This window comes from Pelophylax lessonae (assembly GCF_965119305.1).
Source record: "Pelophylax lessonae genome assembly, chromosome: 3".
Taxonomy (NCBI): Eukaryota; Metazoa; Chordata; class Amphibia; order Anura; family Ranidae; genus Pelophylax; species Pelophylax lessonae.
The window spans coordinates 199,576,211-199,591,642 of record NC_138770.1 but is presented as its reverse complement, the minus strand read 5'-3'; the positions used below and the strand labels follow the sequence as shown (position 1 = coordinate 199,591,642).

The 15,432-nt window shown below is 42.8% G+C and overlaps 1 protein-coding gene across 1 annotated transcript; it reads left to right on the top strand.

Annotated features, from left to right (window-relative positions):
• The first annotated feature begins 8,661 nt into the window (after nt 1-8,661).
• LOC309551388 (putative nuclease HARBI1) lies at nt 8,662-14,908 on the top strand. The gene is made up of 3 exons (XM_082251961.1): nt 8,662-9,483; nt 11,655-12,017; nt 14,830-14,908. The coding sequence occupies exons 1-3, from the start codon at nt 8,691-8,693 to the stop codon at nt 14,832-14,834; spliced, it is 1,161 nt and encodes a 386-aa protein (XP_082108087.1). The 5' UTR covers nt 8,662-8,690; the 3' UTR covers nt 14,835-14,908.
• The last annotated feature ends 524 nt before the right edge of the window (nt 14,909-15,432 follow it).

The window sequence follows — 15,432 nt, the reverse complement described above, 5'->3', positions numbered from 1 at the left end:
TGTATATTCACATCAGCCCCTGCCCTCAAGAATCTACTGTATTTAAAGTGGTTTTAAACCTCAGACATGAAATATGAACAAAGCATATCACTCTATAGTGTGTACTTATTTCAATTAAGAGCACTAAGTGTAATTTCTGTCTGCTGCTTTGTTCCTCTTCTATCAGCATGAGTCATTTCTGACAAGTTTTCCTGACACCAAGGGAAAATGGTGACAGGTGGAGGGAGCTCCTGCTGATTGACAGCCTCAGTCCTGTTGCTGTGTAGAGGGGTGTGTGTCCCTTCCCTCCAATCAGCTCTCAGATCTTTCTTCACTGAGCTCAACAGAGTATAGCTCCAGCTCTCTGCCCCCTTTTTTTCTGACAGCTCAGACAAGCTTTATAAATTCTGAACTTTTAATAGATGTAGAGCAGACTGCAGATTAACAGGTACCACTTATATAGGAGGATTTGTTTAATCTCTGTGTATCACCTGAGGCTAGTCACTTTGCTGGGTATATGTAAGGGTTTACAACCACTTTAATTCATTTGCAGATCAAAAGGATGAGCTTTGATTGTGTTTGTCAGTTAAAGCAACCTGATAACTTTTAAGTAGAACTAAACCCACCTATCCTTTATAGCCATGAAAGCTGCCATCTTAGCCTCTGCTTCATCTGCAGTTGCTAATTTGCTGCACATGTGTTCAGTTATGACACCAGTCATTTAAAGGAAAAGTAAGGCCAAAACTAGATTATATTACCAAAAGTATGGGGACGCCTGCCTTTACACGCTCATGAACTTTAATGGCACCCCAGTCTTAGTCCGTAGGGTTCAATATTGAGTTTGCCCACCCTTTGCAGCAATAAAAGGCGTCATCATACCAAGACATTTTGGATAATTTCACGCTCTCAACTTTGCAGGAACAATTTGGGGATGGCCCCTTCCTGTTCCAACTTGACTGAGCACCAGTGCACAAAGCAAGGTCCATGAAGACATGGATGAGCGAGTTTGGGAGGAAGCCAGTCAAATTCCTCCACCCCAAAATCGCTCATCCATGTCCTGAAATTGTCCAAAATGTGTGAGTTTGGGGTGGAGGAACTTGACTGGCCTGACCTCAACCCGATAGAACACCTTTGGGATGAGTTAGAGCAGAGACTCCGAGCCAGGCCTTCTCATCCACATCAGTGCCTGACCTCACAAATGTGCTTTTATTAGAATGTTCAAACATTCCCATAGACACACTCCTAAACTTTGTGGACAGCCTTCCCAGAAGAGTTGAAGCTGGTATAGCTGCAAAGGGTGGGCAAACTTAATATTGAACCTTACGGACTAAGACTGGGATGCCATTAAAGTTCATGTTCGTGTAAAGGCAGGTGTCCCAATACTTTTGGTAATAGAGTGTATTTTGGCTGTACTTCTCCTGTAAGTCACAGGAATGCACTTAGTTCTGCACTCCTGTGACCCGTTTTCAGCTTTCAGCAGGCTAAAGCTAAGACTAACGACACAGAGCCAAACTATCATGGCAATATGGCAAGGATCCACCCAGATGCCTGGACTGACACCTGGATCGGCCTCTCAGCGAGCCTCTGAGCCAGGCGCTCCTGCCCCTCCACAGCCCAGCACTCCAGTGAGCACTGGAGGGGCAGAGCACAAAGGGGCTGACAGTCACAGCTCCCCACTCAGAGTGGGGGGGAGAACTGAGCGATCAGCAATGTTTTTTTTTTTTAACAATATCTTTATTGAATTTTAGAATGAACAATCAGAGTCAAAATATGTGTAATGTCATAGTAGCAAACTTTAAACAAACAAACTGGGGATAGAAGGAGAAGGGTGGGGGGATAAAGGAGTGGGAGGAAGGGGGGGTGTAGAGGAATAATGATGGTCTCACATTTTACAGGGGGAGAGCATCATCTTGTGTAACAGATGCAGAGAAAAAATAATTAAAATAAGCGTAACTTCCATCCATGTCATCTGATTGCTATGGATCAGAAACAGATAGCAGAAAGCTGACAAGAAACTATAACATCTTAACAACCTAACGTGGGCTGGCCTGCCATTCAAAAATGTCATAATCTCATGTGTAGTCCTCAGTAGTACCCTGAGAGGTTGATATGTCCCTGAAGTAAGAAGCATTAATCGTAGGGAGAGGTGAGAGAAGGGCCTGGGGGGACTTATTCTTAATTTGCTCAGAGTTTGTGCTACGTCCGCCTTCAAGTACCAGTTTGTGTAGCTGAAGGGCTTCATGAGCTGCTGGATTTCTGCTGTAGTAAGCTCATGATCTATAAAGGAGCGCCATTTGCTGAAAAACTTTTTCGTGGAGGTGAAATGCTATAAGATGGTGTCCATATGCTCCTTGTATAGTAGGGATTTTAATTCCAATTTGACTGCAGAAAGGGAAGGCGGGGTAGGTAGAATCCACAATTTCAAAATGGCTCTCTTAGCTGCCAGAAAGCATAAGTGCGACCCAGGTGGGTACGGGGACTGGCGGTCTGGCATGAGGAAAGGGGTCCTGGGAAGTAATTCCAAAGAGCATAAGGTAGGGCGATTTCCGTAGCTGGGTATTTGTGACCGTGTTGGCGTAATGGGTTACCTTGTCCCAATATGAGGCCACCTTGGGACAAAACCAGAACCTGTGGGCCAACGTGGGGTTGGTTGATGCACAATGGGGGCAGACAGCTTTAGTCTTGGTGATTTTTAGTGAAAAAGGCCAGGATGAAAGCTTTGTGGATACGTTTGAACTGTGTTTTCTCTCCAAAGTTCATTCAAAGTAAGTTTCCTGGATTGAAGATATCCATTGAGAATGTTCTGGGTCAGTTCTGGCTTAGGGAAATCCTTGCGCCATTTATCAAACAGCTAATCCGTAAGGGAGGGGAGTAGCTCGTGTTGTAAAGTTTGATCACTCGGCGGGAAACAGATGCAGTATCGAATTGATGCTGCATCCACCTAGGTGAGTATAAATGTTTTTTTTTTTTTTATAAGGTCCATGCTTCTTTTTAATAGTTTGACAGCTGCACAAGTATTATTCACCTCATGCCTTGAATGTACCTTGTTTTGAGAAACACTTAAATCAATGAGTTTAGTATCACTTTAAACTGATGAGTTTAGTTCTGTTTTTAATGTGGCATTTTTAGTGACCTCAAAATTTATAGAACTTTGGCATATACTCAATCCCTTTTTTTACTTCCCCACCACCTTTTTGGCTACCTTGAGTGAAGAAAAGTACCTAGGTCTTCAGGTATTTTTGACCATGTGACCACCAGGCAACCTGGTGCTATCTCATGGGACTGGAAAGGGAATCGTCCGCGCTTTGTGACCTCCAGGGGAGAAATACTGTGCATTATTTGAGAGGGGAGATTGGCTTTTTAATTAGCAAAATGTCTGAAAGAATGACTGAAAAAACTACCAAATTTATCCTACTTTCATGTTACTTTACAAATACCAAAGCATGAGCAATGGCCGCCTGGCTTTGTCCAAAGAGTGCTCTGGCCATAATTTGAAGTATGAAAATTATGTGTTGGTCGTAAAGGTTGATAATGCTGGCCACCTGCACCATAGCAACCAATGATACTGTGCTGGACAGCCACCTACATCCTAGCAACCATTGGAGAGGCGGTTGGCTATATTGTCAGTGACCGGGCTCACTTCCCTGGCAACAGAATTTTGGCTTTTAATAAGCACTCCTTCCTTAAGTGGGGGATGCACCGCTTTGATTCCCTATGGATCATTCGAGACATTGAGCATTAATTTGTGCTGTGCAGCCAACAAGGGCCAAACCTGTAGGAGTTACAGTTGATACGTCTCCACCTGGACCAGATATCTTTTTCTGGCATAAAGATTTTGTTTACTCAAGCATGTCTGTTCTATGGATAAGGGTAAAAGGAATCGTCTGAGGAAGCGACATGAGCGAAACGCGTCGCGATTCCAGATTTTCCACTGATGCATCCCATATAATTTTGTATTAGTATCATGATTTTATCATGACCTATTAGCTATCTCTCAACAATTGCCTTTGTTCTCAGAGGCTGGCTGGGATCCAGTGGTTTACCTGTATTGTGTTATGTACATGCATTATTTGCTATATGAATTTATACTTTTTTTTGATATTTATATAAGATTTTTATGCCTATACAAATAAATGCTATATTTTTTATATATCATTGGTGTATTCATTTTCATCAGGATCAATATCCACTCCTAACCTCAAAAGTCCCATTTCTATGTGAGAGACTGAAGAGACCCCAGCTAGCTGTGGGATTCTCTCATCCCTCTCTCTTTGTCTTTTTATATACACGTTGTAGGGATGTGGCAGGAGTGGTACCCTCAGTATATCTCACTCATTCTCGCTACACATTTTTTGTTTTCTATATATGGTCCTACAGTATATTAATAATAACTATATTTTTTACATATATTATATGAAAATAATTATAATATTTTAACACTCATGAGAGTTCTTTATTGTCCATAGTCTGGGCACAAGTGTACTTTAAGGATTTATGTATGCATTGATTTTGTTTTGCCTGCTGTCTAGGTGTGAGAGGTGTTGCTTTTTTTTTTTTTTTTTAACTAATAATGATCATGTACATTTGAATGTTACTTCTGACAGTGTTTCTGTTTCTTTAGAGCGTTGACCATCACTGAGTTTGTATCTGTGGATTAAAATTTTCACTGTGAATCCCCGCCTCCTTAAGTGAAGCTTTCTCCGATGTTATGCAACACACACTTTTTAATACAGAGAATCTCATCAGCATATATATAGTTGGTAAGTCATTTACATTTTACTGGATATAAATTCTGCTTGGGTTTTTCTTCTTTTCTTTAGTAAAACTATATAACTGTTCCTTACAAAAGGAACCCTCTTGACCATTTAGGCCTCATGCAGTGCGTTTTTACAGCTGCTTTTAGGAGCATCAGAGGTTTTTTTTTTTTTTTTTTGCAGCTTAAAAACGCCCCTCCATGTTATTCTATGGCCTCATGCCCACACAGACGTTTTGAAGCTGTGAGTGGCATAGGTGTTTTTAAGCTGCAAAAAAAAAAACCCCACGCGTTCTGAGGACTGGCATTACAGCTGTAAAAATGTCTAACGCTGCTAAACGTGGCTTAACGCCGCGTACAGCGTTAAGCCGCGTCAGGAGTTTTTTTAAACCTCAAAATCAATGATTCTCTAAGAGAGCCCATTGATTTGAATGGAAGTCGCATCCAAGTCGGATCATGATGATCTGACTTGTGGTGCGTCTTGTGCTCTGAGGATCTTGAAGGGGAACTCCACACCAAAATCCAAAATAGAAAAAAAATCGGCATGGGGTCCCCCCCCCAAGTTCCATACCAGGCCCTTTGAATCTAGTTTGGATCTTGAAGGGGAGCCCCCATGTCAAAATTGAAAAAAAAAAATGGAGTGGATCCCCCCCCCCCCCCCAAAGATCATGCCAGACCCTTCAGGCTGGTATGGATTTTGGGTGGGAACCCCACGCCAAAAAAAAAAAAAAAAACAGCATGGGGTTCCCACCAAAAATTCATACCAGACCCTTATTCGAGCATGCAGCCTGGCAGGTCAGGAAAGGGGAGGGGATGAGCGAGTGCCCCTCCCCCCTCCTGGACCATACCAGGCCACACGCCCTTAACATGGGGGAGGTGGATGCTTTGGGGAGGGGGGGCTTCGCACCCCCCCCCCCACCCCAAAGCACCTTTTCCCCATGTTGATGGGGATAAGGGCCTCTTCCCCACAAACCTGCTGCCTACAGGCAGGGGGGTTATCAGAATCTGTAAGCCCCCTTTAACTAAAACATTTTTACAGCTGCTTTTTTCTGGCGTTGGTATTGGCTTTGCAGCTTGTTTTTCTAATGCCCTGTGTGCATGAGACCTTAAAGTTTAGCAGAATTGCTTTTGTTGGAATACCTTTTAAGCAATATTAAAGCCTTGCATGCGAAACTCAGACCACATTTATGACATCCACTCTGTGCTGTTATAAAGTGACTCCTGTCCACATGCGCATGAGTGACATTATTACCGCCCGGGCTATTCAAGTAGCTGGGCAGAGTAAACCCAGGAAGAGAACCGGGCGAAGATGGAAGCTCCTGTGACCAGCAGGAGCAGTGACAGTGCAGCTCTGGATGGCTTTGCTTGACAGGTGATTTGGCCATAATGTGCTAACATGCTTTGCATAATAGCATACTATATTTTCTCTAAGGACAAGTTGGTGTTTTATGATTCATAATAGCATACTATGGCATAAGCCACCTAAAGGTCCTATTTATTTAAAAAAAAGAAAAAGTTTAATACTGCTTTAAAGGAGAAGTACAACCAAAGCTCAGCTGACATCACGGAGCCGGTCCAGGTTTGGACAAGATCATGAGAGTGAAGTTGGGAACTGCCCACATGCCTGGGCCAGCACCTGGCTCATCCTCTCAGTGGGCCACTAAGAGCCTGACTCAAGGGCTTCCGCCCCCTCCACAGCCAAGTGCTCCAGTGAGCGCGGGTAGGGGGACAGAGCAGACAGCAGTGTTTGACAGTCACCATCTCTCTGCTTTGGGAGCCCTGAGAACCGAGCAGTCAGCGGTGTTTGATCGCTCGGTTCTCAGTCTTAGAGCCAGCGGGGCACAGATGCAGCATCGGACCGATGCTTCATCCACCTCGGTAAGTATGATTAAAAAAAAAAAACATGCTTCTCTTTTACATGTTTTGTATGTGATGCATCAAATTTTGGTAAATACGCATCACTGGGATCATCTTAAATTGTCTTCTCCTCTCCCTCCTCCATTGTCACACCTTGCTAGCCATCCATACACATCCCCCTCTCCTCTCTTTGATGCAATGCTGATTTTCACTGTCTACCTCCCCTCACTACAGTATTTATACCACTTTGGTAATATTATATATTTTACTATTGTATTAAAAGAGGAGTATGGCCAAAGCTTTTTTGGCCATACTTCTCTTGTGGGTAACAGGAGTGCAGTTAATTTGGTTTTTCTGTGACCCAGAGTCAGCCGACAGCTAATTAAAGCCTGAAGATGGATATAATGTCAGTATTTACCCAGATGAGGCTAAGATGTAGCTTAGATGGCAGATAAGTTATGCCCCTCTCGTGTGTATATATTGTGATTGGGGACCTGAGCATTGCTTTGAACTGTAAGTGCAGTTATTCCTAACAAGACAGTACTGACTAATAACAACACCCTAGAAATAGGGTCTAGTGGGTAGTGGTTACAGTTATGTTATGTAACTCCTCTATGGGAATAGAGGAGTTTACAGTCAACACAAATTGACATAAAGATGTGCTTTTATTGCACAACAAGGTGGCGATTCAGAACTGAACTAAGTGCTACATGCAGTTGGTGCCCTGGGGAATTCAACAACTATTTTCATTTTAGTAATACTTTTTCTTTAAAATGTTTACAGGAGACGACCCTTCTGCAGTGTTAGCATTTTTTCCCCCAGAGTGATTTTAACCACTTCAATACAGGGCACTTTCCTCCCTTCCTGCCCAGGCCAATTTTCCCCTTTTAGCGCTGTTGCATTTTGAATGACATCTGCGCGGTCATGCAACACTGTACCTACACCAAATTTATGTAATTCCCCCCCCCCCCCCCCCACAAATAGAGCTTTATTTTGGTGGTATTTGATCACCTCTGGGTTTTTTCCTTTTTGCTAAACAAATAAAAAAAGACCGAAAAGTTGGAAAAAAAAAAAAAGTTTTTTTGTTTATGTTATACAATTTTGTAAATAAATATGTTTTTTCCTGCACTGATGAGCACTGATGAGACTGCACTGACAGGCACTGATGAGGAGACACTGATGAGGAGACACTGATGTGGAGGCACTGATGGGGTGGCACTGATGGGGTGGCACTGATAGGCGACACTGATAGGCGGCACTGATATGTGGCACTGATAGGTAGCACAGATATGCAGCATTGGTGGGCACTGATAGGCGGCATTGATGGGCACTGATAGGTGGCACTAATGGGCACTGATAGGCGGCACTGGTGGGCACTGATGGGCGGCACTGGTGGGCAATAATGGGCACTGGTGGGCGACACTGAAAGATGGCAATGATGGGCACTTGTGGGCAGCACTGATAGGGAGGGCACTGGCGGACAGCACTGATGGGGAGGGCAATGGGGGGCTCCCTGAGCCCTGATTGCCATCCCTGGTGGCCAAAGTGGGCATCCCTGGGGTCATGGGTGGGCATCCCTGGTGGTTCTAGTGGCATCCCCCCCCCGAATGTCTGCACTGGTAATCAATGATCTGATTACCAGTGCCGACCCCCCCCCCCCCCCCTGTCAGGGGAGCCGCCGATCGGCGCTCCTTTACTCGTGCCTGTCAGGCACGAACTAAGGAAAGCCAATCAACGGCTGTTCCTGTTTACTATGTGACCAGCCGTGATTGGACATGGCTGATCACATGGTAAAGAGCTACGTCAGTAGGCTCTTTACCAAGATCGGAGATGCAGGGTGTCAGGCTGACACCTCACATCACCGATCGCCGCTCTGCGCGCCCCCGGGGGGCGCGCAGAGCTGTATTATCCTGCCGCCGTCATATGACGTCCGGTCAGGATAATACAATCACATTCCCGCCGTCAATCTGTTATAGGGCGGGCGGGAAGTGGTTAAGGAATTTTTATGATGTAGAGTCTATGAATTTTTTTTCGTTTATAAATGTATTTGTATTTTTTTTTTGTTTTTTTTTTTTCTGCAGTATCTGCTCCATAGTGGATCATGTTCTGGGAGGTGCCATACTTGATACTGAGAAGACTAAGAGCCCAGCGTGAACAGTTAGAAGAAGAAGAAGAAGAAGAAGAAGATGATAATCATTATGAGTCACCACCACGTCAGAATAGAGCAGTTAAAAATAACATTAATAATAGAAGACAGTTTTTAAGAAGACGGAGGCGAAGAAGAATCTTTCCAGCTAGAATAAATCTCTCTGAGATTGACGAGCGTGATATTCAAGAACGCTATCGTCTTAGTTCAGATTTTATAATGTCCCTCTATGAACTCATAAAGAAAGACCTAATCTCTACTACCAAGAGAAGTAATGCGGTTCCCGGGATGGTGAAATTGCTTTGTGCCCTCCATTACTTCACCAGCGGTTCCTTACAAAGCACCGTAGCAGAGGCTGGCGGTATAACCCAAAGCACATTCAGCCGTGCTCTCTCTGAGGTTATATCTGCAGTCTTGAAGCTGCAAGATCAGTTTATAACATTTCCAAAAAATGCTGGAGGACAACAACTGAATATGGCAGGATTCCGCTGCATTGATGGGTTTCCAAATGTTCTGGGTGTGCTGGGCTGTACACACATTGCAATATCTCCCCCCTCAGAAATGGAACAAATGTATCGTAATAATAAGCACTACCATTCCATCAATGTACAGCTTGTCTGTGCTCCAGATATGAGGATCCTTGATGTGGTTTCACAGTTTCCCGGATCAACACACAACGCAAACCTACTGAAGCAATCTAGGATACATGAAAGATTTGAGAACGGAGAGTTTAATGGCTGGCTTTTGGGTACATTTGTTATAACTTTTGTTAGTCAGGGCAATTCATACAACTCTGAACATTACTTGTGGTACTAGAAGTGTCTCTGTAGTAAAAATGGGCATATCTCTGTGTTGCTTTTTACGTATTGATTGATGTGAATAGAGTTGTGTCTCCTGCTTCACCCCTAACTTACTGACTGAACAGTACATTTTTCCAACCATTAATCTTTATGAAGCAAGTAGAGATTAGTAACTCTGTATGCTTTAGATGTTGTGAAGAGGTTGCTTCTTGGTTAAGGTGCCCACACGTGCTCCTGTAATGGAACATGTTTGGTCATCTTTGTCATAAATGGTGTTCACAGACTTTGACAGATGACCTTTGGATATCAATCTGAGATGGTTGATTTGGTTGTATGAGAACGCCATTGGCCAGTGTGTGTGTGTGTGTGTGTGTGCCTTTTATGATTACTTCTCTCCACACCACATTGCTTAAAATTTGCTTTTTTTATCCTTATGGGACAGAACAGGCTACTCAACTCATGTAATGTGGCCCAATCTGTGATGTAAAAACAAAACGTATTTTCTTAGGGTAATTGGACAAGTATCTTGAAAACACATTTCTTTGTCGGTGTCCTTTGAGTCAGTGCTTTTTTGCTCTTAGGCTCGGTTCACATATATGCGATGCGGGAAGGCTGCGAATTTGCAGCCTGTTCCCGCATCGCACACGCACCCCCGGCAGTTCACACTGCCATATGCGATACGCTGGGGGTGTCAATGTAATCTTAACGACACCCCCAGTTTGATCGCATATCGCAGTGCGATCGTGCAGTTCGCACAGGATCGGATCGCACAAGTGTGAACCGCTGTGCGATCCGATCCTGATGCGGCAGCAAAAATGCCTCCTGTGCGTGTTTGCTGCGGGTGCGATGCGAATTTAGCCATACAAACCGTATGGCTAAACTCGCACCGCACAGCTGATCGCATGTCATGTCGGAGCAGTGCGCTCCTACATGACATGCGAACCCCGCACACGCAGTAGTGTGAACCGGGGCTTAGTGGTAGCTAAAGTTATCTTTATGTGGGTAATGTCCTTCACTTGATTTTTGCCATATTTGCTTATAAGATTATACCCTCATGAAAATGTAACCTGATCTAAAAATTGGACTAATTATAGGGTGCCAACAAACTTGCAGGCAGCTCTTGGCTTTCTTGTTTATGGCATTTAGCAGAGTGCCATGAATGCACCTTTAAAATAAGTATTTATTAGTAATATATTATTATATAAATCAGTTAAACAATCGCCATTTGTTACATTTAAAAATAATAACCATAAATGTACTAATGGTGTTGTATAGCAACATCACAGACACAGCAAGGGTGTAATGAGTACATGCCCTTAAAGGAAGTTTGTGGGAAGAGAAATGAGAGGCTGCCATTTCTGACCACCTCCTAACATTGCTAGTACTAAGTCATTGACATAAGTGTGCAGATCAGAAAAGTCATAGTGTCTCACATAGCATTAAAGGAGAAGTATGGCCCACGCTCTTTTGGCCATACTTGTCCTGTAGGTCACAGAAGCGCACTTAGTTCTGCACCCGGAATCAGCTGACAGAGGGCTAAAGTCTGCTGTCAGCTGAAACCACAGAGCCAATCCAGGCTCTGCAGGTTTCCCAACAATAATGTCGTTATTCGTCTAGATACCTGACCTCCAGCTGGCTTGGCCTCTGAGTGTGTGGCTGGAAGACTGAGCCTGCCGCTTCCGCCCCCTCCACATTCCACTGCTCCAGTGAGAGCTGGAGGTTCAGAGCATAGAGTGATGACTGACAGTCACCGCTCTGTGCTCAGAGCAGATCCGAGAACTGAGTAGTCAGCTGTCTTTGATCGCTCAGTTCTTGGTGTAGAGTCGGTGAGGGACAGCTGCAGCTTGGATCAATGCTGCAGCCATCTAGGCGAGTATGAATATTTGTGTTCTTCAGACCCCACACTTCATCAGTGTTACTACCAGGGAACAAGCATCTTGATAATAAATAATAGGTCAGCAGGTTAAAAATGTAATGTTTTTTTCGTAGTAACATTGTAAGAGTCCTAAAACTTTAAAAAATTGGATTATAGAAAGATAGCAAAGCATCTCACTAGAAACAGGCCCGTGAGCTAATATTCTGAATTTCTGTTTCATGCAATTGTGTTTTTTTTTCTTAGGTGATGAAGGTTATGGCGTTAAACCGTGGCTTCTAACTCCTTTTGACAAACCAGTTACAAAGGCAGAAATTCGATACAATATATCACATAGTTCAACCTATTCTGTTCTAGAGCGAACTGTTGAGGTGCTTAAAAGTCGTTTTCGCTGTTTGGATAATCCTAATGGCGTTCTGCTCTACAACCCGGAGAAAGTCTGTAAAATTATCCTTGTGTGCTGCATAATCCATAACATAGCAATCATGAAATGTCTAGATGTGGACATTGCACTGGATCTGAGACCTCCAATCAAAGATGAGTCTATAGAGGATGACACCGAGGAAGGCACTATACAGCGGGATAAAGTTGTAGCTGAGTTTTTTCCCGGTAAGCTTCACTTCTCACTCTGAAACATTCACCATCTGTTCCTGAGGCAAGCCTGTAACAGAACTCCTACCTGTGACAGCAGATTTTGATTTTCTAGTGCAGCCTACAATAGTAGTTGGCATGTGATCATTTCCTATGAACAAAATTTGTATTTCTTTTATCTGTTGTATATAGAAATATAGTAAGTGAAACACCTTTTGAAGCATCTTGATTTGAATTCAAATACAAATTCAGAGTATTTCTGTGCATATTTTAATTAAGTTCCAGGTTACAAAACAAAATGCAAGTCATTTTTTATATTCTGGAAATGAATAAATATTTTATATACATATATTGAAAGGGAATATTTCATATTTTACAACTTAGCAGGTTGAGAAGCTTGAGGCAAAGACTAATTTACCGCTACAGTGTAGCATGTATAGCCTATGTTGTAAATAGACCTAAAGAGCGGGTGATCAAATTCAAATTACACACACAGCTGAATGACTTGGAGGGGACATCCCCCCTCTTTCTTCCTAACACAATTGAACAGGATTGGACCTTAAGGCTGGTACACACGGAAACGTTTTTTTTATTTCACTCAACCCCACAAAAAGAACCTGAGAGGTCCATCCATGATTTCCCTCGCTGTGCTATTGTGCTCTGAGAGGGGGACTGCCATCCGGCCAGTGCACACTGATCAGTGCTTGTAGCCATTGACTATAAATGCTGATTTGATGCTGATTTTCCAGCATGCTTGTTCGACAGAAGCCAGTTGTGAGACCTGTACGCGCCAAATGTTAGCCCGTTTCTGTTGAAATAGCCAATACCAGATGATATTTGACTCATGTGTACCAGCTTTCTGGCTGAGGCAGCATGCATACAGGTTTTCATAATAGAAAGCCCAAAAACTATTTTTTGCTGTCCCTACCCCCTCCTCCCTCCTTTTTTTGATCAAGCACAAACAGAACGGTGCTGCTGGGAAAGTAGGATTGCAATAAAAACATTGTTTTTTTCCATTAATATAGGTAAGTGTAAAGCCTGGAACACACAGGCGCAACATTGGCCGTTCAACAGAAACCGGCTGACATTCAGCCCATGTGTACGGCAGCCTGTCTGAACGTCCGGCTTCTGTCAAAGGGGCATGTCAGAAAAACGTGCCACTGAGAAGAATATCTTCTAAAAAATTATACTCTCTTATAATTACACAACACAATTTATTAACCACTTAAGCCCCGGAAGATTTTACCCCCTTCCTGACCAGGGCCTATTTTGCGATTCGGCACTGCGTGACTTTAACGGACAATTGCGTGGTCGTGCGACGCTGTACCCAAACTAATTTGACGTCCTTTTTTTCCCCACAAACAGAGCTTTCTTTTGGTGGTATTTGATCACCTGTGCGATTTTTACTTTTGCGCTATAAACAAAAAAAGCGTCAATTTTGCAAAAATAATATATTTTTCACATTTTTTTATATGAAATTCCCCCAAAAAAAATGTAAAAATCTAAATTTTTTAACATTTTAGGCCAATTTGTTTTCTGCTACATATGTTTGGTAAAAAAAAAATTTGCAAAAAGCGTATTTTGATTGGTTTGCGCAAAAGTTATTGCGTTTACTAAGGGAAAGATTTTTGTCATTTTTGTTGTTTTTTTTTAACGCGTAATGGCGGCGATCTGCGATTTTTTTTGCGGTACTGCGACATTGGGGCGGACAGATCGGACCCTTGACTGACATTTTTGACACTTTTGGGGTTACCAGTGACATTACTGCAGTAATCAGTGCTATACATGCACTGTTACTGTAAATGACACTGGCAGTGAAGGGGTTAACTTTTTTTTGAGAGGGAGGGGTTATGTGTGTCCCTAGGGGCGTGATTCTAACTGTGATTGGCTGTGGCTTGAGGTGTATGAACAGTGATCAATGGTCCTACATAGTAGAACAGTATGATCACCATTCATACACAGGGGAGGATGACAGGCGGCTTGTCTACATTAGCCGCCTGCCTTTCTCCCTTTCCACCTGATGATCGGGTAAGCCGGTGGTGGGGGGGGGGGGGGGGTCCGTGACAGAGCGGGAGCCTGTGAGGGGCTGACTGCCGACGTAAATAGTTGTGCGGCAGGCGGCAAGTGGTTAAGTATACATTAAAAACAGATATATACAGAGCATTACAATATATGTGATTGTAACAAATAATACATATACCGTGAAGAAGACCATCAAGTAATTACTTACTTAATGTATACTTAATAAATTGTTTTATTAATTTTAAGAGAGTATAATTTTTTTATAAGATTTTCTTCTTAGTGGCACATTTAAATCCCCTTTGGTTCTATTTCTGCCCACATGGGTAGACTTAGAAACCCCCCCCCCTTTTTCTACATGTTTACGCCTATGGGGAAGGTGCCAATATATTACAGGTCTTTGTATAAAGCCAACTTCTCCCCCTCCACAATCCATTCATGTCAGAAAAACCTCTGCTGATCGGCATCCGATCAGCACTTTCAGCCAATGGCTGCGAGTGCTACCCCCCCCCCCCCCCCCCCGTCGGAACACAATAGCTCAGCAGCTGCACTGACATTTGGATATTTAGTACAGAGCTTCCCCTCAGTTTTTGTTTTTTTCATTTAGCCTGCTGGGAGTGTGGAACAGGCTTTAAAATTTGTATTTGACGAGTAGTACTGTTGTAAACTGTGCAAGATTTGTGCAGTAGAAAGCTTTATTGAGTATACATCATTTTAAGAAAGATGTCTGTTGTTTGTTTTCAGTAATATATATTTCAAATGTTGATTTCCTTCTCACAGCTTTGGTCACAAGTGTCTTTTTTTTTCACAGTTTGAATGAAGTGCAATGCTGTACCAGTTCCAGATGCTTCTGCAAGCATTTCATCCAGTCACAATGTGCATTTTTTTGTTAACATAAATCATGTAGATGTAGCAGTATTTTTTTGGAATTATTTTTTTTTCGCTGCTAGCTGTTACTAATGTTTTTAGCTGGACCTTCTTTCTTTTTTTTCCCCCTTAGTATATAAATGCACCAGTTTGTTTTGTATAGTTCAGTATTGTAGCATACAACATTACCCCTTTTATGCCAGTATTTTGTTTGTTTTAATAAATAACCTCTTTTTTATTGAAGTGAAAATTCTTTCTTGTGGCTACAGATTGTATACATGATCCGTTGACAACATTTAATGACTGAAATGGACAAGCTCAGCCAATTTTTGTCTGATGCGCAGAGAGAGAAGCAATCATCTAGGGTTGTATTGGACGCTTTAAACGTCTAAAACAGGAAGTGCCTTCACAATTTTGCACACAATTGCTGTGGAATTCATTTAAAGTGCCCCTGTTATTCCCTTTAAAAAAAAAAAAAAAAAATGGCAGTCCGACTTCTGAATACCTCTCCTATAGGTGGGGTTGCTTACTGGCCACTTCCACCTTT

Coding starts and splice junctions, on each gene's coding strand:
- LOC309551388 (XM_082251961.1), top strand. CDS start 8,691: ATGTTCTGGGAGGTGCCATACTTGATACTGAGAAGACTAAGAGCCCAG. Junction 9,484..11,654: donor GTTTAATGGCTGGCTTTTGG/GTACATTTGTTA, acceptor TTTTTTTCTTAG/GTGATGAAGGTTATGGCGTT.